The sequence below is a fragment of the Miscanthus floridulus genome, chromosome 12 (genome assembly GCF_019320115.1).
Source record: "Miscanthus floridulus cultivar M001 chromosome 12, ASM1932011v1, whole genome shotgun sequence".
NCBI lineage: Eukaryota > Viridiplantae > Streptophyta > Magnoliopsida > Poales > Poaceae > Miscanthus > Miscanthus floridulus.
The window spans coordinates 30,550,868-30,572,656 of record NC_089591.1 but is presented as its reverse complement, the minus strand read 5'-3'; the positions used below and the strand labels follow the sequence as shown (position 1 = coordinate 30,572,656).

The 21,789-nt window shown below is 54.2% G+C and overlaps 2 protein-coding genes across 3 annotated transcripts; one reads left to right on the top strand and one right to left on the bottom strand.

Annotated features, from left to right (window-relative positions):
- The first annotated feature begins 4,298 nt into the window (after positions 1 to 4,298).
- LOC136497737 (acetylserotonin O-methyltransferase 1-like) lies at positions 4,299 to 7,291 on the top strand. Of its 2 annotated transcripts, XM_066493587.1 has the most exons (3): positions 4,299 to 5,000; positions 5,073 to 5,119; positions 6,748 to 7,291. In XM_066493587.1, the coding sequence occupies exons 1-3, from the start codon at positions 4,340 to 4,342 to the stop codon at positions 7,051 to 7,053; spliced, it is 1,014 nt and encodes a 337-aa protein (XP_066349684.1). In that variant the 5' UTR covers positions 4,299 to 4,339; the 3' UTR covers positions 7,054 to 7,291. The 2 variants fall into 2 exon arrangements, with proteins under 2 accessions (XP_066349684.1, XP_066349682.1); XM_066493585.1 differs by having other exon boundaries at positions 4,299 to 5,119.
- A 12,423-nt stretch (positions 7,292 to 19,714) lies between these two features.
- On the bottom strand, positions 19,715 to 20,311 carry LOC136495663 (uncharacterized). The gene has a single exon (XM_066491536.1). It carries the CDS (start codon positions 20,309 to 20,311, stop codon positions 19,715 to 19,717), a length of 597 nt encoding a protein of 198 aa, XP_066347633.1.
- Between the last annotated feature and the right edge of the window lie 1,478 nt (positions 20,312 to 21,789).

Here is a 21,789-nt window from a genome sequence, read left to right as displayed (position 1 = left end):
AATAGGAGCGTCAGGCGGTGTAGGGGCCATCGCGGGAGGCGGGGGTGATGATTCCTTGGCCGACCTGGTGTTGGAGCTGCCTGTATCTCGTCGTGGTGTGATGTCGGAACCGTTTCCAATAGCGGAGGTGGGTCGGCCCATGTTGGTGGAGGCAGGCGTCAGGGTCTCCATGGTACGAGCGAGGTCGATGGCCGTCTCCATCGTGCGCGGATGGTGATGGACAACCGCCACTCAGAGTGCATCCTGAAGGCCAGTGACGAAGAGGCTGACTTGGTGTTGTTCACTGGTGATGCCGATGTGTAGAGCGTAGGCGATGAAGTTGTTGATGTAGTTGTTCACGGAGCTGATATGACGTGGTGGTGCAAGGTCGCTGGTGGTGTTGTGGTCGGGGCCAAAGTTGCGGATGATGCTGTTGGTGAAGTATGCCCACTTAGTCATGAGTGTATCCGTCGTTGTGTGCATGTACCACCAGTGTGCTTCACCTGTCAGATGAAAGGCCGCGTACTAGTTTTGTTGTGTCTCTGGCAGACGGTATAAGTTGGAGATTTGTCGTATACGCGATAGCCATGGCCTCGGGTCTGTCGAGCCATCATATGTGGGAGTTGTGAGTTGTGTCATGATAGGGACATGTCGTCGGGGTGGTTCCACCGTTGTTGGTGTCGCCGAGTCAGTGGTGTTCGGGGCGCATCATCCCTTTGTGCCGGTGGCCGGCTGCTGCTGTGATGGCACCTTGAAGTGTTGTGCGACCACCGAGCTAGGTGGGAGTTGGCTGGCTGCGTGCACAGGCGGTGGTTGATGCTGAACTGCTGGTGGTGTTGGCACCGGTGGCGTGCGCGGCGGTGGCTCCTACTGGTTGATGTCCAATGGTTGGTGGACAGCGGGGTGTCGGTGGTGTGTTCCCGACGTAGTCACGGTTGGCGGTGTTGCAGGCTCGGAGTAGTTGTCATCCAGGGCTTGGTGGACAGCCGTACAGATGACTGGAGTTTCCTCCAGTGGGGGAAACAGCGGCGCCATTCGTGGCCGTGGTGATGGAGGTGGTTTAGAAAGCAAGCTGTCTGATATAGCTAGGATGATCTCCGTAGCGTTGGAGGATTGGGGTTCGTCCATCTTGTGTTTGAGATACGACTTGCTGGCAGCGATCATGACTCGCTTAGTTTCTACGGCGAGGTCATCGATGGCAGCTTCCTGGTCCAATCTGTCCTAGATGCCGGTGATGGTGGCGTCGCCATGGGTCCGTGCGCGCTCGATAGCATGCTGATGGTTGTCGAGGTTGACGAGTTGACGGTGCATCTCCCCGAAGTTCTTGCGAAGATCGACGGTGAAGTTCTCGATCAGTTGCTGATGGAGTCCATGGATCGTCTGGTCTCCGATACCAGTGTAAGAGCCCGGCAGGGGAAGGGGCTCTAGATGGCGGTAGCTAGGGTTGAGGGTGTGGAGGGCGACGAGCAGAGGAAGGAGCGGCGGTGCTAGGGCTGAGTGAGAGGAGGAGTTGGCGCAGGGGAAGGGAGAGGGAGAGAGAAAAGATAAGCATGAGGCTGTTCTTTCTTGATTGCAATGATTACATAGCTCCTCTACTTATAGTCCTGGGTAGACTTGTCTCCTAAGTAACCTGATGAGGGAAGTCCTTATAGATATGGACTCCTTCCAATCTATCTAATCTCAACTGATCATATTCCTATTCTCTTTCCTCTATTGGAGATTCTCCTGATATGGATAGCGGAGCAGTAGGAGACCGCCCTTGCTACGCGCGCCTCCCCCTTGGCCGCGCGCCCCTCTCCTCTGGTCATGTTGAGTATCAACGGGGTGGAACGAGACATAAATGAATCGAAAAAGATCCTTTCTGATGCTGGATTCAGTGACGATTGCAAAATCATGCCAGTACTGGGCCCCTTTTTAGTAATCGAGATCTACATATGAATAATGCTTTAATTATATACAAGCCATTACGTAGAGTTATCGTGTCTTGTCAATTAGCAGCAGGCAGTGCATGCCTCTGTTCTCCTTTCTGCTCTTGGGCTATAAATAAATATGATATATATTTCCAAGTGCAGAAACTCCTGGGGCACACTCTATTCTCCGGTATCGTTCCCTCTGATTACATCGGAGTTTTTGGGCAAACAGAAATCTCCTCTGTGGACTCTAATGCCCATGAACGTTTTCTTGTGCACTGTTGCGGGTAACCACGGACAATTCTGATGCTGCTGTGCAGCCTCTTTTTGCTTCGTTTCTTTATGGCCCTTCATTCGGGCTTCTTCCACTCGGTGACTTGACGCCGTCTTCGCTTGAACTTATCAGTGTGGCTTATCAGCCATGTTACGGTACTTTTTTTTCATAATAAATCAATGAACAATATTTTTAGCCTAGCTTTTCAGCGAACATGGCCTCATTGCATGAGTTTTAGGTTTTCCCACTACTACAAAAATAATTTTACGAGACACTGCATAAACATTAACCGAGGCAGACAAAAAATTTAACTGTCTCGTAAAATGCCTGAGGATTTTCGGAGGTGGACGTTTTCATTTACGGATGCAGTCACAATTAACCGTCTCGCAAACTGCATTTATGGAGCCGAACATTTTATTTACGGATGTGGTCAAAATTGTCCATCGTAAAACTGATTTACGAAGGCAGTCAAAAATCGATTTATGGAGAGGCCCGCCTCCGAAAATGGATCTATTTTTTAGGTCAGACCTCTTAAGAGACCCACCTCAGTTAATCCAGCGAAGCCCATTCGGCCCACTCAGCCCGTCTCCTAAGAAGTTCCTCTCTGTGTCTCGTCTCACTCACTCTCTCTCTGCATCTTCTCTCTCACCCGGCTCCCTCCGAGGTCCGAGCGGTGGCGCTGCCCCCACCCTCTGAGCGGCGCGCCTTCCCCACCCTCCGAGCAGTGGCGGCGGCGTCCCTCCCCACCCGAGCAGCGGCACGGTGCCCCAACCCCACCCTCTCTGAGCAGCGGCAGCGGCGCCCCTCCCCCACCCGAGCAGGCTCTCGAGCGACAGCGTGCAGGGCGGACCCGGTGGCAGTGACGGGAGGCCGATGGCCGACCGCGACTTCGAGCAAGCTCCACGACAGGCCAGATCCAACAAGCAGGCGTGGAGTTTGACAGAGGGTGGCTGGATCTAGGACGGGCGCGCCCCTGGTAGTGGATCGAGGGCAGCCGGGTCCCTCGGCGGCATATCGAGGGCAGCCACGCTCCCCGGCGGCAGATCCATGACAGGCGCGCGTACCGGTGGCAGATCCACGGCGGGGGCGCCCCTAGGCGGCTGATCCAGCAAAGACGACGATGACGACGGCGGAAAGTGGATGGGCTCGGGCGGGCTTGTCCATGGGGTTTTCTCTTTTTTTTTTGTTTTTCTGATTCATTTTCCCTGGCGGGCATTCTGCCCGTCTATGAAAATATTGACTTTCGCATACAGGCATTGTGTTCGCCTCCGCAAAGCCACATTAACGCATGCCTTTTGGCAAAGACGGACGTTTTTCCCTAATGTGTAAACCCAAAACGCCCGCCTGCCAAAAGAATAGTGTAGTACGCCTGCCAAAAGAATAGTGTAGTAGTGTCCGCACAGACTTCTTATCTGTTAGTCAAAATGGTCATGTGTTATCATTCAAACCCCAAAATCACTTAATGTCCCATGCAAGATGCTATTTTCCTTATTGTAGGCTGCGTCGATGGCCTTGCCGGGCATTTTTTTAATTTAAAAAAAATATTTACAGAGGTGGGCATCGAATATGCCTCTACTACAGAGGTGGTTGTTGTCACCATAGTTCTGTTTTGACGGCCTCGATAAACTTGTTTTCTAGTAGAAACCAAGAACACATGGGTGGATATTCTTTCTTCATGTCACATGCATAGTGTAGTCAATATTACCCTCGGTTCATTTTATCCGGCGCACACACGTATCAAGATTTAAACTTTAAAAACTTTAACCAATAATTAGACTTAAAATTTTTAACTATACTATAATACAAGCTTTATATGATTAAATTGATAAGAAATTATACTATCCAATAATTATAAGCTTATAAGCATAAATAATATAATATAAAGCAAATAAATGGTCAAAGTGTAATCTAGAAGACCGTGTTATTCTAACTTACGCCAGATAAAATGGACCAGAGGGAGTACTCTTAGAGGAAAAAACATGGTGACGTCTTGATAGATTGATATGTTCTTGTGTATTCTGAGTAAATAAATGTTTTGGTCATTCTAGTGTTCTGTATAGAAGGCGTTGGATAGTGACATAGTGTTCTCTATAAAAGGCGTTGGATGGAACAAATCTTAGCCCCCGAGTACACAGACGAGCTTTATTAGTTTGCAGTGAACCTTGCTAACCTCAGCATGACGCTTAGACTTTTGGCCGAAGTGAGCCTCCAGGACTTGCTAGTATCTCTTTCCGAGCTCCAAACCAATTTGCACGGTTACATCAAGTCCATGGCTCTCAAGTGCGCAGTGGATCTCAGCATCCCCGACATCATCCACCGCCGCGGTGGGGCTGCAACTCTAGCCGACATCGCAGCCGACACCAAGATACATCCAGCCAAGGTGCCACACCTCCGGCGCGTGATGGAAGTACTCAGCACTACGGGCATCTTCACTGCCACCGCGGGTAAAGACAGCGGTGATGCCGTGTACGGGTTAACCACGGCGTGCCGCTTCCTCGTCGGATATCTCAACCTGTCCCCTACGGTGCCGTTCTTGGTGAGTCCTCTCGTCGTATCTTCCTTCTTCAGCATGTCTGACTGGTTACGAAAGGAGCCGGCTGCTGCCGGGTCACTCTTCGAGCTGGCGCACGGCTGCTCCCAGTCGGAGATGGCGAACCAGGATGCCGCGTTTAGCAGCCTCCTGAACAACTCCGTGGCCGCTGATAGCCGGCTCTTCCTCGAGGTCGTTATTATGGACAAGGGCCGTATCTTTCGCGGGCTGAGCTCGCTTGTCGATGTTGGTGGCGGCCATGGCGCGGCCGCGCAGGTCATAGCGAGGGCGTTTCCACGCATTAAGTGTACGGTGCTGGACCTTCCTCACGTCGTCAGCCAGGCAACCGCCAGTGATGGTAACATGCATTTCATCGCAGGTGACATGTTTGAGTCCATTCCATCGGCTGACGCTGTCTTCCTCAAGGTATGAATAATATATCGCACGGTCTACTATTCGTCCTAATCGAACTAGTGTTGTTTGTTGCATTGAATTTGGGCTAGGGCGAGTAAGCAACTCTTAATTTTCCACCAACAAAAATTCTGATACGAGCAAGCAAAATAAAATGAAAAAAAATATAGATCGATGACAGGTGTACCACGTGGCGCATTACAGTACAGGGCTGGTTATGCGTTAAAGTCACTGGTAAAAAAACATATTTACTGTGGCATGCTTACACAAACCGATCTATGTAAATATTTGTACAATTAAGAACGTTGCTAGTGTAAATTGATCTGTACTGACGGCATGCTTACACAAACCGTCTATGTAAATCATTTTTTAGAATGAGGCCTAAAGTTGTGAGTTCAATTCTCGGCAACTATATGCGCATGAAAAATCATATGACTTCTAACGCACTATGTTCCTTTCTTGACCACTACGCATCAAGGTCCATTGTACTTGAGCAGTAGATGCATTTCTTTTTGTATTCACTCCAGTAAATATTGTAATGCATATTTGACAACCTAAACGAATTCAATGAAAAAGTTTAAACCGAAATATTTTAGGTATTTTTGAGTTCTAAAACTTTGGTTCAGATCATTTCTCCATCCAAGGTTATTAAAACATTAAAAAAATGAATTTCAAGATCATTAATCATAGAACATAATTTCCTGGTCCGAAATAATTTTAAATGAAAAAGTAGTAAATACAAAGTTGCAGATATTTTCAAGTGCTATAGCTTTCATTTTAGATCATTTCTTCATCCGGGATCATTTGAAAATCCAAAAATTGATTTTGAATTATTTGTATTGTGTTAAGAAAACTGCCAGTGTAAATGCATCTTTACTGGTGGTAGGCTTAAGAGAACTGACAGTTGAAATCAAGTATTTACTCAGGATTTGTACTGATTGTAGGATTAAAAGAACAGCTAGTGTAAATATATGATTTTAACTGGCAATAGGCTTAAAGAAAACGCTAGTAGAATGTATTACACTATCAGCTCAGAGCCCCTGGCCCATAATTCTATTTATGTTGGCGCCTATGCATTATAAGTCGCCGGTTGAAAAAATCAGAGGCATTGACAAAAATCGTTTTTTTTTACAAGTGAGGATATATGCTTTACAATATATTTTTGGATCGCTTACACTTCATGACATTTTGGAAAGATTAAAAGCCATATTAAACCGTTCGATTTCATATAGTTGGGATAAACTTATTTGGAATGCAACATTTCTTATGCTAATGATTGAAGAAAACCTCTCACAACAGAAATGGATGAAACATGACGTGTTCTTTCCCACTCCTATTTTATACAGAAAGGTCGCAATATAGTGAAAGAACAAATTTTAAGTTTCATCGACCTTAAAAATCAAAACGTGATAATATGGAAGATTGGTAGCGCTGGTCTAAAAATATTTAGTTGGCTAAATCAAACAGATCATATGTTATGAACCTCCATATGGAAAATAGTATTTCATTAAATTATACAAATTGACATCGGGTCCTTGATTGCCTACTGAAATAGTATCGGAAGTTATAGAGAAATAGGTCATTTCGTTATCCTGTTTGTTCTTTTTTCCCTTCAAATTGTTTATAATTTCTACCTGTTACAGAACATTTTACATGATTGGAGCGATGAAAATTGTGTCAAGATACTTCAACGTTGCAAGCAAGCCATTCCTTCTAGAACTGCAGGAGGAAAGGTGATAATCATAGAGATGGTGAGAGGATCGTCACAGGGAGATAGCAAAATCAACGAGATGGAAGTCATACGGAACATGTTCATGTTGAGTATCAACGGGGTGGAACGAGACATAAATGAATGGAAAAAGATCTTTTCTGATGCTGGATTCAGTGACGATTACAAAATCATGCCAGTACTGGGCCCCTTTTCAGTAATCGAGATCTACCCTTCATAATGCTTGAATTACGGTATTGCTGCTATACAAGCCAGTACGTAAAGTTATCATGTCTTATCAATTAGCAGCAGGCTAGGATGCCTGCCTCTGTTCTACTTTCTGCTCTTGGGCTATAAATAAATATGATATATATGTAATATGTGTCGCCCATTAAGTATAGCTCGTCGTTGTTCCTGCCTTGCTGGTTTGTAACTTTATTTTATTGAATATAAATAATATATCATGTTATAATTGTTGTGTGAAACATGTCCCTAATGGTTAGGATATTTTCTTCCATTCACTACACCATAGTCCCAAAACAATATCAGAGTGAGGGCATGTTTAGAACACAGGAAATTCACATGATTTGCATAGAAATTTTCAGCCTGGGAGGCCGTAAACGATCGTGGATTATTTACTGTTGGCTGGTTTGGTATGAGAGAAAAACACTGTTCCCGGCTGGAAATTTACGATCGTTTACGAGCAAACGAACAGGCTGTTTGTTAGCCTCGGGATCTCCCACACGGGTGAGCTGATCATTCACCGGCGTCGCCGACCACACACTATGGCTAGAGGTAGAAAAAGATAGGGAGAACAGAGCGCATACACACAGCACAAGCACCAGCGTTGACCGGAGCTCTACAGAGAAGATGGCAAAACTGAACTCGCTCACTTTACTGAGTTGCAGTGAAAAACTATATATACAACTCTACCCATCTAATCCAAGTACACAGACATGTCAGGCTGCCATGCTGCAATAGTGACTAAATGTGACACCAGGGCTGACTTTGGCGTCTGCCCCTGCTGTGGCTACAGCACAGCAGGTGAGTCTTTCGTCACCTGCCCCTGCCGCGCGTACAGGGGAGTAGCAGATTACTTTTACAATTCTTCCTCTAATCTTGCTGCTAACCCTAGAACCTCCACCATGCCGATCATCTTCTTCAGCTCCGTGAACCGAAGACGGCCGAGCGGCTTGGTGAGGACGTCCGCGAGTTGCCGACCAGTTTCGACGAACTCGATGACAATCTACCCTCCGTCGACATAGTCCCTAAGAAAGTGCAACTTGATGCCGATGTGCTTGCTCCGGTCGTGGAGAACTTGATTCTTCGCGAGGGCGATGGCAGGCTGGTTGTCCACCATTAGTGCTGGTGGATGAGCTTCCACACCGGTCAGCTCGCCCAGCAGCCGGCACAGCCACACAGCTTGGCACACCGTTGTGGCCGCCGCCACGTACTCTGCCTCGCACATGGACAGCGCCACCACCTTCTGTTTCAGTGATTGCCATGAGATTAGAGCCAGAGGTGCTCCACCGTTTGTCGATGTCCCTCGCCATGTCTGAATCGTTGAACACAGTGAGTTGTAGCCCAATTCTGCCTGTCTTGGAGAAGACGATCCCCTGATCCACCGTCCCCTTGACGTAACATAGTAACCACTTCACCGCGGCCTAGTGATCCTCTCGGGGATCCTCCATGAAGCGGCTGACATAGCCCACGGCAAATGCAATGTCTGGCCTAATGTGGATAAGGTAGCGCAGACCGCCAACGATGCTTCGGTAGAGTGTTGCATCTACCTTCGCCGTGGTACTGGCCTTCGTCAGCTTTAGCCACTCCTCCATCAGAGTCACACATGGCTTGCACTCAGCCATGCTGCTCCGCTCCAACAGCTTCGAGGCGTACGCGCTCTGACCGAGCGTGAGCACCTCCTTCCCCTGTCTCACCTCAATGCCGAGGTAGTAGGAGAGCGCGCCGAGATCGCTCATTCGAAAACGAGCCACCATCTCGCGCTATCGATGTCCTCCGCACGCGCACAGTGACAATCAAGCCGTGCACATACACGTCGACGATGAGCTCCTCCTTCCCCCGTCGTAGCGTGTAGAGCACATGCTCGGTTGCACACCGCGTGAACCCAAGCTCGCCCAGCGTGGCGTCAAGCTTGGCGTTCCACGCTCGCGGGGCCTACCGCTGCCCGTAGAACGCCTTGCGTTGTCTGAGCACCTTGTGCTCCGCTCCCTTGATGGCGAAACTCGGAGGTTGTCTGATGAAGACCGTCTCCGCCAGCTCACGGTTGAGGAAGGCCGATTTTACGTCCAGGTGATGGACGCGCTAGTCCTTCGTTGCTGCCAAAGCCAGTAGCAGTCGGATAGACTCCATGTGCGCTACCGGTGCAAAGACTTCCTCTAAGTCGATGCCCTCGTGCTAGACAAAGCCTTGGGCGACGAGGTGCGCCTTGTGCTTGACAATGGCACCACACTCATCCCACTTGACCTTATACACCCACTTCAGGCCAATCAGATGGCATCCTGGAGGTGGATCGATGAACTTCTAAGTCTTGTTTTCCTCGATCGCCTTCATCTCCTCCAGCATCGCTCGTTGCCAATTTGCATCGTGCTTGCCCAGCGCGAACATGGGTGGTTCCTCTGCACTGATGTGAAGCAGCTCTGGGTCATTGAGCAGCCGACCCGCCAGGCCTGAGGACCCTATGCCGTCGACGATGTCGTCCAGCTTATGGAACCACACCTCCTCACCATCGTGGAAGGCATCCATGAACTCAGTGATGTCGCTTGGAGGTGAGGTGAACTCGATCAGCGTCGATGGAGTCCCATGTTCTGCTAGAGTGGTTGGCACAGCAGCTGGAGTGCTCGGCACCCTAGCTGCAGTGCCCGGCACTACTCCTGGACCGCTCGTCACCACTCCTAGAGTGGTTGGCACCACTGCAGTAGTGCTCGGCACCAATCTTGGAGTGGTCGACGCCACTGCAAGACCTATCGGCTCCGCTATGAGAGCGTTTGGCACCCGTCCTAGAGTGGTCAGGCACCACTGTAGGACCACTTGGCACCACTCCTAGAGTGCTCGGCACCTCTCTCAGAGTGCTCGGCACCCCTTCTGGAGTGCTCGACACCATCCTAGGAGTGCTCGGCTCTGTTGCTGGAGTGGTTGGCACCTCCTCTCCAGCGTCTCCACCACCGTGGATGACCAAGTGCTCGACGACGAAGGTGCTAGTGAAGCCGCTAGCTTCCCCCGTGTCCAGACTGTCCTAGTCCTAGGCCTCCTTCTCGTCGAACATGACGTCGCGCGAAACAACCACCTTGCCTCCACGTGGATCGTAGAGCCGGTATGCCTTGGTACCTTCCTCGTAGCCCAGGAGCACCATCGGTGTGCTCCTGTCCTCCAACTTGGTGAGGACTGGCTTTGTCTTCCTAACATGGTCGATGCAGTCGAATGTCCGGAAGAAGGACATGCTCGGCTTGTGCCCATACTAAGCTTCGAACGGCGTCTTTCCCTTCAGGGCCTTGGTGGGCGCGCGGTTGAGGATGAACACCGCCGTGGTCACTGCCTCAACCTAGAACCTTGCTGGCATGCTCTTGGCCTTCATCATGGATCGAGCCATGCCGACCACCGTCTGGTTCTGCTGCTCCACCATGTCATTCTGCTGTGACGAGTACGGCGTGGTGTGGGGTCGCACCACACCCTAATCTACGTAGTACGCAGCAAACTCCACCGAAGTGAATTTGCCGCCGCGATCAGTCCGTAGCACACGCAACTTCTTGCCACTCTCCGCCTCCACGCGCACCTTGTACTTCTTGATCGTCTCCGTCGTCTCGTTCTTGCTCGTTAGGAGTTGCAGCCACATATAGCGACCACGATTTGTAGCCGGCGTAATTGTTCCGCATAGATCGCCGTGGATGATCTCGAGAGCATCCGCCACGCGATACTTGGTCGCCTTTGGGAACAGTAGCCTCCTCTGCTACCCGGCTAGGGAGCTCTCTGTGCTTGATGTGGGGCAGCCCCTGAACCATCTTCTCCAGCCGATTGAGCGTGTCGAAGCTGAGATGGCTGAACCGGGCATGCCACAGCCACGGCTCCTCTGTGTGCCGTGCTGCCATGCACACTGGCTGCTCCACCTTTAAGTCAAGCAGGTACAATCAATTATGTGAGTGTTTTACCTTCGTGAGAAGACACCGCTACCGATCCTGAATCTTTAGGATCCCGCTCTCAATTAGTACCTTGCATCCGCGCTCATCTAGTTGCCCGATGCTAATGATGCTTGAACGCAACTGCGGGATGTAGTACACATCCATTAGTGCTCGGTGCTCACCGTTCTAGCACCTGAAGATGATGGTGATGCGCCCTCTGATCGCCACTCTTGAGCCATCACCAAACTTCATCGTGCCGATCATGTTGCTGTCGAGCTCGGAGAAGACTTCCTTAGAGCCCGTCATGTGGTTGTTGGCGCCGGAGTCCAGATACCACCGCTGCTCCTGTTCGCCGCCCACACGTCCTAGGTGGACTTTGGCGCGTGGTTCGTCGATATTGATTTTACAAGAATCAGTTTATTTCCACCATCAGAGATGCAAATTATAAAACCCGAGCCCCCACTTCGATCACTTTGTTGGAAGGCTCCATCATAGCTTATCTTCATGAACTCTGTGGTGGTTTTCTCCATTTCCCCTTTTATCGAGTTGGTGCACTCTCCTGCTGATGCATCACTGATAATTCACCTACATAACTCCGAACAAGTTGTTCCAAACTGCATCCCTTTGCCTTTCTCCTTAATCAACTCTACATCTTCTTGACCACTAGTGATATAGTAGATGATCACTTGGTGCTGTACCTCTTTCCTTAATGTCAGTATCTCCTCGACCACCTCCCTGGCTGACAGAGCATTCGCCAAACATTCTCTGATATGTTTAAGGAAAAGTTCACTCCATAGCTTAAGCACATGTTTGTATTTGAAGAATAAATGCCCACCATCTTCATTAAATCTCCCACATAGTAGCTGTCGGTGTTCTGGACCGGGGGGTCCTCGACCGACTAGTGAATTTGATCTACGTGCTCCCGATTCCGGATGGTGATGCAAAGAGACACAAGGTTTATACTGGTTCGGGCAATCGGCGCCCTACGTCCAGTCTGAGAGATCGAACTTGTATTCCTTGCACCGGAGTGCTCGTAGTAGGGGGTTACAAGCGAAGGGAGAGAGGGAACTAGTCCCAGGTCTCGGCAGGGTGTCGTGTGGGCCGTCTGAGACGTTGCTCTCAAGCGGTTGGAATGTGCGTGTGTGTGTGTGTTATCCGGTGCCCCCCCCCTAAGTGGCCCAAGTCCTCTCCTTTTATAGTTGAAGGGAGGACGAGGTCAGTACATGTATCACTATGCGGCGTCGTGCTAATAGGAGCGGCACGTCCGAACCCTGTGGCCTGTTCCTGTTGCGGCGTGGCCGTAGGAGTGATCCGTCCTTGAAGTATGGGGGCTGCGTGGTTGTCCCCATCAGATCCTGTGCGTCGTGGGAGCCCCGGGAATGTCTCGGAGCGGACCTGGCGGCGAACATGCAAGCCATGGTGGACAGATTGTGCGTGAGGCTGAGGCCCGGTCAGTGCTGAGGCTTGTACTACGGTGGGGTGTCTCGGTAGGCATGAACCCCGAGATTGCTGAGGCTCCGATGTACAGTGCTGAGGCCTTGAGCGGGCGGCGGGTCGTGGGTGCAGCGTTAGGACACAGTGGTCGGTAACCCCTGTCATACCTTGCCCTAGGCACTGATCGTGGACACAGTGCTGGGACACAGTGGCCGGTAATCCCCACCGTGCCCTGTCCCAGGCCGGTATGGCGCTGATGCGACTTCAGGTCAGCGTCAGCCATTCTGTGACGTTGAGCCACTGTCCGGCTGAGATTGCGGGAGTGGTTGAAAGTATTAATGAGAATGTGACTCGCTGTCGGGAGGGTCGGCCGAGGCGGGGGGTGACGGACCGCGGACGAGCCGGCCTCAAGCGATACGGAGAATGAGGTCTCGTGCGAGACGGAGATCAGGCTCCTTGCCGAGGCCTCTCGCGAGAGGCCTCACGTGATACGGAGAATGCGCCTCCTGCCGAGGCCTTTCGTGGAGAGCCTTGGGTGAGGCGGAAGCGGTGTTTCCTGCCGAGGCCTTCCCGGGGGGGCCTCGTGCGAAGCGGAGTTGGCGTCAGGATGCCAGGGCCTCCTGCTCGAGGCTCGAAGCGAGGAGGGGGAGGACCCAGTGGGCTCGATCACAGTGGAGGAGGGGCCCACTACTTACCTTCTTGCTTTTATTATTTTTAGATGAGACCTTGGCAACCCGTTTGATGTTTTGCTGGGGGTACCCCATCCTAAGGTACCCGACAGTAGCCCCTGAGCCTCGGGGGGAGTGCGTGCACTCCCCCTGAGGGTTTGCCAAGGCTTGGTTTATACCTGCCCCGTAGGAATTGGGGTTTGTTTTTTGAGGTTCCAGTGGGTGCGCGCGAGCGCACCCGCCGGGTGTAGCCCCCGGAGGAGTGGAGTTACTCCTCTAGGGGCTTTCTTTATTTTCGTGTTTGAACGAGTAGTTCTTATTGCATTTGCTGAGCCTCCAAGCGCAAGTTTGGGTTGCGGGGGTCTCGGCGAGGCTGCAGGAAGAAGCCCTCTAGCCTCCGCATGGAGCGAGAGGTTCGTCAGGGGTCCCCTGACTTTGGGTATGACCCTCACGCTTCCTTTCGTTCGGAAGGAGGGGTGGAATGTGCTAGGCTACCCTCGATGGGCACGAGCGTGGACACTTCCGGTGAGCTGTTAGCGGGTAGTCCGAGTGGAGGCCCGAGCCCCAGTTCGCTGGGGGACGGCTAGTGGTCCAGAGACTGCACTCCAAGAGTACCAGGGGGTTTCTCTAGTGGGTGCCGAGGCCAGTTCGCGGGCCTCAGTGGCTCGGTGCCTCCCTACGGTGGGATCCCATTCGGATACTTCCCCTGCCGGTCTCAGGACACGACTTAGGGCAGCCCCGAGCGACCGTTCGCTCGGGCCTGGGCCATTCGTAGGCTCGCCTCACTATCGTCCCTGACTCTGTTGCCCTGGGGCGGCTGTCGAAACCTGTTGGAGGCCTAGCCTTTGAACCCCTGGGCCGTAATGGGCTCGATGCCCTTTTTATCGTGTTTGTAGTGAAACTTCTAGCGCGGTTTTGGACTGTTCGTCTTTGTCTCGGGTGTTCTAGCCCTTTCATCTGATCTTCACATGTCCTTTTCATTTGGATGGAGGGTTAGTTTGCCGAGCCCATTCTGGTCTCGACAAGGTTGCAGGAAGAGACCCTAGCCTCTGCGTGAGAGGGCCGTCGAGAGTTCTCCTGACTTTTCATACGCCCCTCGTGCGTGAGGGTTTGTTTGCCGAGGCCCCTTTGAGCGCGAGCCCGGGTCATGGGGTCTCGGCATATTTGCAGGAGGAGCCCCCTAGCCTCTGCATAGGGCGAGAAGGCCGTCAGGGGTTCCCCTGACTTTTTATGCGACCCTCGCGCTTCCTTTTCACTCGGAAGGAGGGGTGGAATGTGCCTCGCTACCCTCGATGGGCACTGAGCGGTGGCACTCCCGGTGAGCTATTATCGGGTAGTCCGAGTGGAGGCCCGAACCCCGTTCATTAGGGGATGGCTAGCGGTCCAGAGACACACTCCAAGAGTACCAGCGGATTTCTCTAGTGGGTGCCGAGGCCGTTCGTTGGGCCTCGGTGGCTCGGTGCCTCCCTATGGTGGCATCCCATTCGGATACTTTCCTGCCGGTCTCGGACACGACTTTGGGCGTCCCAAGCGTTTCGCTCGTTTGGGTCTCGGCCCCGTACAGGCTCGCCCGCAGTCGCCCCTGACTCTGTTATCCTAGGGCGGCTGTCGAAACCCTTTGGGGTCCAGCCTTCGAACCCCTAGATCGTAATAGGCTCAGAGCCCGGTTCCTTCCTATGAAAGGAACAGGCCGTGGGAAATATCTTCCCTATCGGCTCAGCCGCGGGTGGCGCGCCTTTTGAGGCGGTTTCATGGGGAGGCGAACCGACGCCTACTGCCATAGTGGCCGAGCGCGACGTGATGGACGGGACGTAACTGTCCTCGCATTTAATGTGGGAGACGTGGGCGCGTGGGCCGCCGAAATCGGCTCGTGGTTAACTGCGCCGGACGGGGAAAACCTCCCCGATTTCATCGCCCGTTCGTTTCACCTCCTCCCTGCATAAATACCCGAAGAGTCTCGTCCCTCCTTGTCTTACCTTGCCTGCCACCTCCGTCGAGCCGTCGCTAGAGCAGCGGGTGTCGGGGAGAAGAGGAGAGAAGAGCGAGCCTAGGGAGAAAGCGAGAAAAAAGCGAGAGCGTGGAGGGAGAGAGAAGGACTCACCGCCATGCCCGATTCCTCCATCGCACTCATGGCCGGCAATGTCGTCGTTGTCGAGGCGGACCCTTGGGATCCATCGGACGTCACTGAGGAGATGCTCCAGTCGCTTGTCGATGGTGGGCTCCTCCGCCCGGTGACAGACCTTAGCAGGCCGGAGTGGATTGCTTCGTACAGCGAGCTGGAGCCGAGGCCCCATGACGGCTACGTCGTGAGCTTCATCTCCTTCCATGAGCGCGGCCTCGACGTTCCGACGGACCGGTTCATGCGGGCGCTCCCGCCACTAACTACAGACGTGTGAGGGTCTCCACAATTTTAATCCTAACTCCATACGCTTAGGTTGCGTATCTTCGTTGCTGTCTCGGAGGGGTATTTGGGGATTGCTCCCCATTGGGATTTGTGGCTTCACCTGTTCTGGGCGGGGCATACTACCCAGCCAGACGGGCACGTCCGGGAAAGAGGAAGGCATCGAGGGGCCGGAGGCCCCCCCCTGCACTCTCCACCTAGTGCGTCAGGACCGGCCTTGCACCTACTACATTTCCGGCCTCAACTCGCTTCCTCCAACCACCGATGGTACACGAGTTTGGTTTCTATACCTCCATAATGACAACGGGAGGACTTCCCCCTTATACCTGGGCGGATTGTGGAGAGTGCTCAGAGAAATGGAAGTGGGGCGTCCCGAAGGGTTTGACCAGGCCCCAGCTGGAGCCGCTCCTGGAGGGACTGGCGAGGCGCTACGGGAACCATGCCCCCTAGACCACCTTCCTGAAAACGATCGTGGAGGTGGCCGCTCCGGGGTTGTCCGGCAAGCAGCCCGGCACCCCTGGGAAGGGGAGCAGAAGCGGACCTGGGGCCGGCAGTGGCCCCCTCCGGGGCCGAGGCCGACATGCCCGAGGCGCGGTCAGTTAGGCAAACGCGCCGTCAGCCCGGTAAGCTCGGCGGTCACGGCGGAGCCGGTGGCGGTGGAGGCGATGCCACCGGCCCCGCAGAGGACCGAAGGGGCGTCGGGGTCCGCTGAGGACCGACCGGCGCCGATGGATGCAGGATGCGGCACCACTACCACCTGCCTCCGCCGTCGCGGATGAGGTTTGCCGTGGCGAAGCTGGGGCTGCCCCGTTTGAAGTAAGTGTATTTTTGGCGGGGTTATGGTGTCTTCCGTTCGCTTTTTTGATCTTGTGCTGACCCTGTAGGTTGATTTTCTTTAGTCGGAAGCGGCCTGCGGGCGACCTCCCCTTGGCGCCCCTTAAAGCGCTTAAGGCGAGCCCCGGCTCCTCTGCCCACTGGGTGGCGGAGGCACAAGCCGCCATCCAACACGGCACGGCGTCGGCGAGGGTCGACCCAAAGGAACCGGCTGCCCAAGGAAGGGTTGCCGAGGCGGCCCCTACACGGTCGGATGGGGCCATCGTGCCCTTTGTTGCCGAGGCTCCCAGGGCCTCTGGGGCTGAGGCGATGGAGGCCCCGGCGCCCATGACCACCGAGGCCATAGTGTCCGCGGTCGGCGCTTCTGCGTCTGCCGAGGCCACAATGATGGAAGCCGGAGCCCCCGAGACTGCCGAGGCTGTGATTGCAGAGGCTGGAGCCCCCGAGGTCACCACGGCCGTCGTGATGGCAGCGAGGCCGTCTGCGCAGGAGGCGGAGATGCAGGCGGCGGAGGCCTCGGCCGTGCCCTTGGCTCAGGGCCCGCCGTTGTTGCGGGGGAGTGCCCGGGAGACGGAGGTCTATCCGATCTCCTCCGACGATACTTCCTGGGTGCGGGAGGTGGTCGGCGCCGAGGAGACCGATGCCGTGGAGCAGCCGGTGCCGCTCTTAGATGAGGGAAGCTCGGCCCTCGTGCGGGTGCGACCCGAGCCCCACGGGTGGGATCACCTGTGGGTACTGTGGCAGAGCCGGGATGACCCTGAGGGGGAGCCTTTGTTCACCCTCGAGGACACGGCTGAGGGCGGGCGCTGGAGTACCTTCGAGCAGTACCGTGAGCTGGCGGAGCGGTCGCTACGGATGGCGCTGTCTGTGGTGGCCGACGAGTTGCCCGGAGTCGCTCAGGTTCGTGTTTTCCTTTCTCGCACGACGTTGTTCTTTCCTTGGTTTTGTCGCAATCGACGACCTTTGCTCTGCCTCCTCAGGAGCTCGAGACCCGGTCCCTCGGGAAGTCGGTCTTCCTCCGGTGGGAGAGGGGAATCTGGGACCAGCTTCAGAGGCAGAGGGGCCTTCTTGCCGATGCTAACGAGCTTCTGTCGGCACGAAGCGCGGAGGTGGAGGACCTCCGCCTTCGCTGTGCCGATGCGAAGGTCAAGGCGGCCACAGCCTAGATGCAGCTCGCCCCCTTGGCGGCGCGGATCAAGGAGCTAGAGGAGGAGCTTACCCGCGCCATCAGCGATCGGGATGCCTTCAGGTCCCGGGCTGAAGAAGCGACGGCCTCAGGCAAGGCCCTCGCCGGGCAGCTGGGGGCAGAGGAGAGTGCGCACCGGCTGACCAAAGGCGCTCTGAACGAGGCCCTTGCTTCGGTTGAGGCCTCGCAGATTGAGGCTATGGTTTTGAGGGGGACGGTCGAGGGTGAGTTTGAGTCCCCTTGTTTTGCTTTCTTCCTCTTATGTTCGCTTCCTAACTTCCTTGTATGACTCAGAGCTGGGGAGTGAAGCCTCTAGGGCGGCCGAGGCCTCTCGAGTCGAGGCCCAGCGGTTGAAGGAGCAAGCCGAGGCCTGTTAGGCTGAGACCCGACGCTGGGAGCTGAAGGCCAAGGGTGAGCTCCGTGGGCTTCCGTCCCTAACTTAGGTTGTTTTTTTCTCTGGCTCGACCTTATTCCATTTTCCGTGGTGTAGAGTCAGAGGCGGAGATCGTTCGGGCCGCTGAGGCTTCCAGCGCGGTGCAGACAGTGCTCGAGACCGAGATCGGGGAGCATGAGGCGCTAAAGCGTGCTGCCCTTTCCGCCTGTGAGGCCCTAGAAGTCGAGGGGGTTCAGTCGGGCAGCTCCCTTGGGAGCCGCTTGATTGTGCTGAGCAGCCAGATGCACGAGCGGCTCCGAGGGGCGCTGCACACGGGTGTTAAGCGGGCGATGGCCGTCATCTCCTCTCACTACCTTGGCGTCGACCTCCCAGCCATCAGTGATGGCTACGTTTTGCCTGATGATGACGAGGAGGCCCACGCGGCGGTCGCGAAGCTGCTGGAGGCGGCGGAAGGCCCTGGCACGGCGCTGGCGACGCTCTTTGAAGATGAGGTGGTTCCTCCCCTACCATCTGCCGGTGCTGGAGGCCCTGAGTCTTAATCTGGGCCCTGGGGGCTATGTAAAGATAGAATAGGGGTTATTTTTGTATCATAACAGTTTGTGGCCAGTCGAGGCCTTTATTTCTATCGTATTTGTGCTTCTTAGTCAGTTTTTCTCATGTTTCCGAGCCTTTGCCCTCTGTTGCTTCTGATCAGATTTCGTTTGCAAAACACCCCTTTGGAGCCTAAGCCATCCCTTGAGCGAGAGGTGGTGAGGGAGTGCCGTAGCCCGAGGGCGTAGGCCGTCTCGCGACTCTACCGGCCTCTTGCTTAGGAAACAGACCTTGGTTCGAGGAGTCTCTACAAGTGATTCGTCAGAGCTTGCTAGAGTCTTGGCGAAGGAATTTTTGCGAAAAAACACTATGGAGTGGTGCGTGGGACCTAGGGGGAGTCCCCCATTTAGCCCCCGAGGGAGGCTTGGTTCTGCCGAGGCATAACCGAGTCTCCCTTGTCACCTTTATTGTGCTGCCGAGACCAACGATGGGCCCAGGGGGTTTCTCAAAAAATAAGACCAATTAAAGAACGCTTAGTAATTGTATTTCGAGAAACGACATATACAATGCTTGGAAATTTAGGGATAAAAGCGACGTAGCTGTTCTATATTCCAAGCGTTGGTGAAGATTTCGCCCTTCTCGTTGGCCAGCTTGTAGGTCCCGAGCTTCAGTACTTGGGCGATGATGTACGGTCCTTCCCATGGTGGGGTCAGCTTGTGGCGACCCTTGTTGCTCTATGCTAGCCTCAACACCAGGTCGCCTACCTTCAAGTCTCTGCCTCAGACGCGTCGGGCCTGGTAGCGCCGTAGGCTCTGCTGGTACTTGGCCGAGTGTAGTAGCGCGACGTCTCGGGCTTCCTCCAGCTGATCGAGGGCGTCCTCTTGGGTGGTGCAGTTGCTTTTTTCGTTATAGGCTTGCAGCCTCGGGGAACCATATTCTAGGTCGGTGGGGAGGATGGCCTCGGCCCCATAGACTAGGAAGAAAGGCATGAACCCCGTGGCTCGGCTTGGAGTGTTCCTCAGGCTTCAGATGACCGACGGGAGTTCGGCGAGCCATTTCTTGCCGAACTTTTTCAACCAGCTGTGAATTCTTGGCTTGAGGCCCTACAGGATCATGCCGTTGGCACGCTCTACTTGGCCGTTGGTCCTTGGGTGTCCTACGGCCGACCAGGCCACACGGATGTGGTGGTCGTCGCAAAACATCAGGAACTTTTTGCCGGTGAACTGCGTCCCGTTGTCGGTAATGATGGTGTTGGGGACCCCAAACCGATGGATAATGTCAGTGAAGAATAGCACTGCCTGCTCGGATTTGATTCGATTGATCAGACGGGCTTCGATCCATTTGGAGAACTTGTCGATTGATACCAGTAGATGGGTGTAGCCCCCTGGGGGCCTTTTGCTAGAGGCCCGACCATGTCGAGCCCCCACACGGTGAACGGCCATGTGATGGGGATGGTTTGCAAGGCCAGGGCCGGGAGATGTGTCTGCCGAGCATAGTACTGGCATCCTTCGTAGGAGCGTACTAGCTTGGTAGCGTCGGTGACCGCCGTCAGCCAGTAGAACCCTTGGCGGAAAGCGTTCCCTATGAGCGTCCGAGGCGCCGCATGGTGCCCGCAGGCGCCTGTGTGTAAGTCCCAAAGCAGGGCTTGGCCTGCCTCGGAACTGATGCATCGTTGAAGGACACCTGAGGGACTTTGCCTGTATAATTCGCCATTATAGAGCACGTAGGTCTTGGCTCGGCGCGCAAGCCGTTGTGCTTCAGTTCGGTCATCGGGAAGCTCCCCCCGATCAAGCCAATCGAGGAACAGGGCTCGCCAATCCGCGTCCTGATCATCCTGCGGAAGCTCGGCGTTGACTTCCATGACCTCAGGCTCGGTCGAGGGGGTCTCGGCAGCAGAGGGGGCGTCGGGCTTTGCCATGGGTTCCCCAGGTGGGCCCTCCTCTGCTGTCGAGGTGCAGCCGATGGAGGGTTCGTGGAGGTCTCTGGTGAAGACGTTCGGGGGGACCGGGGCCCATGCCGAGGCCATCTTTGCCAGCTCGTCGGCGGCCTCGTTGTACTTTCGCACGACGCGATTTAGTTTGAGGCCATCGAACTTGTCTTCTAGGCATCATACCATCTTGCAATAAGCCTCCATTTTAGGGTCGAGGCAGTTTGACTCCTTCATCACCTGATCTATGACGAGCCACGAGTCGCCTCGGACGTCGAGGCGCCGTGCCCCAAGCTCGATGGCAACTTGTAAGCCATTGACGAGGGCCTCGTATTCGGCCATGTTGTTGGAGGCGGCGAAGTGGAGCCGCACCATGTAGCGCATGTGTACTATGAGGGGCGAAACAAAGAGCAGACCCACGCCTGCCCCGGTCTTCATCAGGGATCCGTCGAAGTACAGGGTCCAGCACTCTGTCTGGATTTGAGTAGGTGGTAGTTGGGTATCTGTCCATTCAGCCACGAAATCAGCCAAGACCTGAGACTTGATCGCTTTTCGAGGCGCGAAGGTCAGGGTTTCCCCCATAAGCTCGACAGCCCACTTGGCTATCCTACCCAAGGCCTCTCGGTTATGAACTATCTCGCCCAGGGGGAAAGATGATACCACAGTCACCGGGTGCGACTCGAAGTAGTGGCGCAGTTTGCGCCGGGCCAGGACCACGGCGTAGACTAGCTTCTGGATGTGGGGGTAGCGTGCTTTGGTCTCAGAGAGCACCTCACTGATGAAATAGACAGGTCGTTGGGTAGGCAGAGTATGCCCTTCTTCCTGCCTCTCTACTACTACGGTGGTGCTGACCACTTGGGTTGTTGCGGCGACGTAGAGTAAGAGGGCCTCGTCCATGGCCGGGGGTATCAGAACGGGAGGATTGGTGAGCTGCCTCTTGAGTCTGTCGAGGGCTTCCTCGGCCTCAGGGGGTCCAAGAAAAACTGCTCGGACTTTCTCAAGAGTCGGTATAGAGGCAAACCTTTTTCGCCAAGGCACGAGATGAAGCGGCTCAGGGCTGCGAGGCATCCCATGACCCTCTGCACTCCCTTGAGGTCTCTGATTGGTCCCATGCTGGTTATCGCCGAGACCTTCTCTGGGTTGGCCTCAATGCCCCGTTCCGAGACTATGAATCCCAAGAGCATGCCTCGGGGGACCCCAAACACACACTTCTCGGGATTGAGCTTGATGCCCTTCTCTCTAAGGCACTTGAAGGTTACCCTCAAGTCATTCACGAGATTCTCAGCCTTTCTGGTTTTGACCACGATGTCGTCTACGTAGGCCTCGACGGTCTGCCCGATGTTGTCGCCAAAGACCTGGGTCATGCACCGCTGGTACGTGGCACCTGCATTTCTGAGGCCGAAGGGCATCGTCACGTAGCAGTACATTCCGAAACGGTGTGATGAAAGAAGTCGTGAGCTAGTTCGGAC

Coding starts and splice junctions, on each gene's coding strand:
- LOC136495663 (XM_066491536.1), bottom strand. CDS start 20,311: ATGGCAAAGCCCGACGCCCCCTCTGCTGCCGAGACCCCCTCGACCGAG.
- LOC136497737 (XM_066493585.1), top strand. CDS start 4,340: ATGACGCTTAGACTTTTGGCCGAAGTGAGCCTCCAGGACTTGCTAGTA. Junction 5,120..6,747: donor CTGACGCTGTCTTCCTCAAG/GTATGAATAATA, acceptor TACCTGTTACAG/AACATTTTACATGATTGGAG.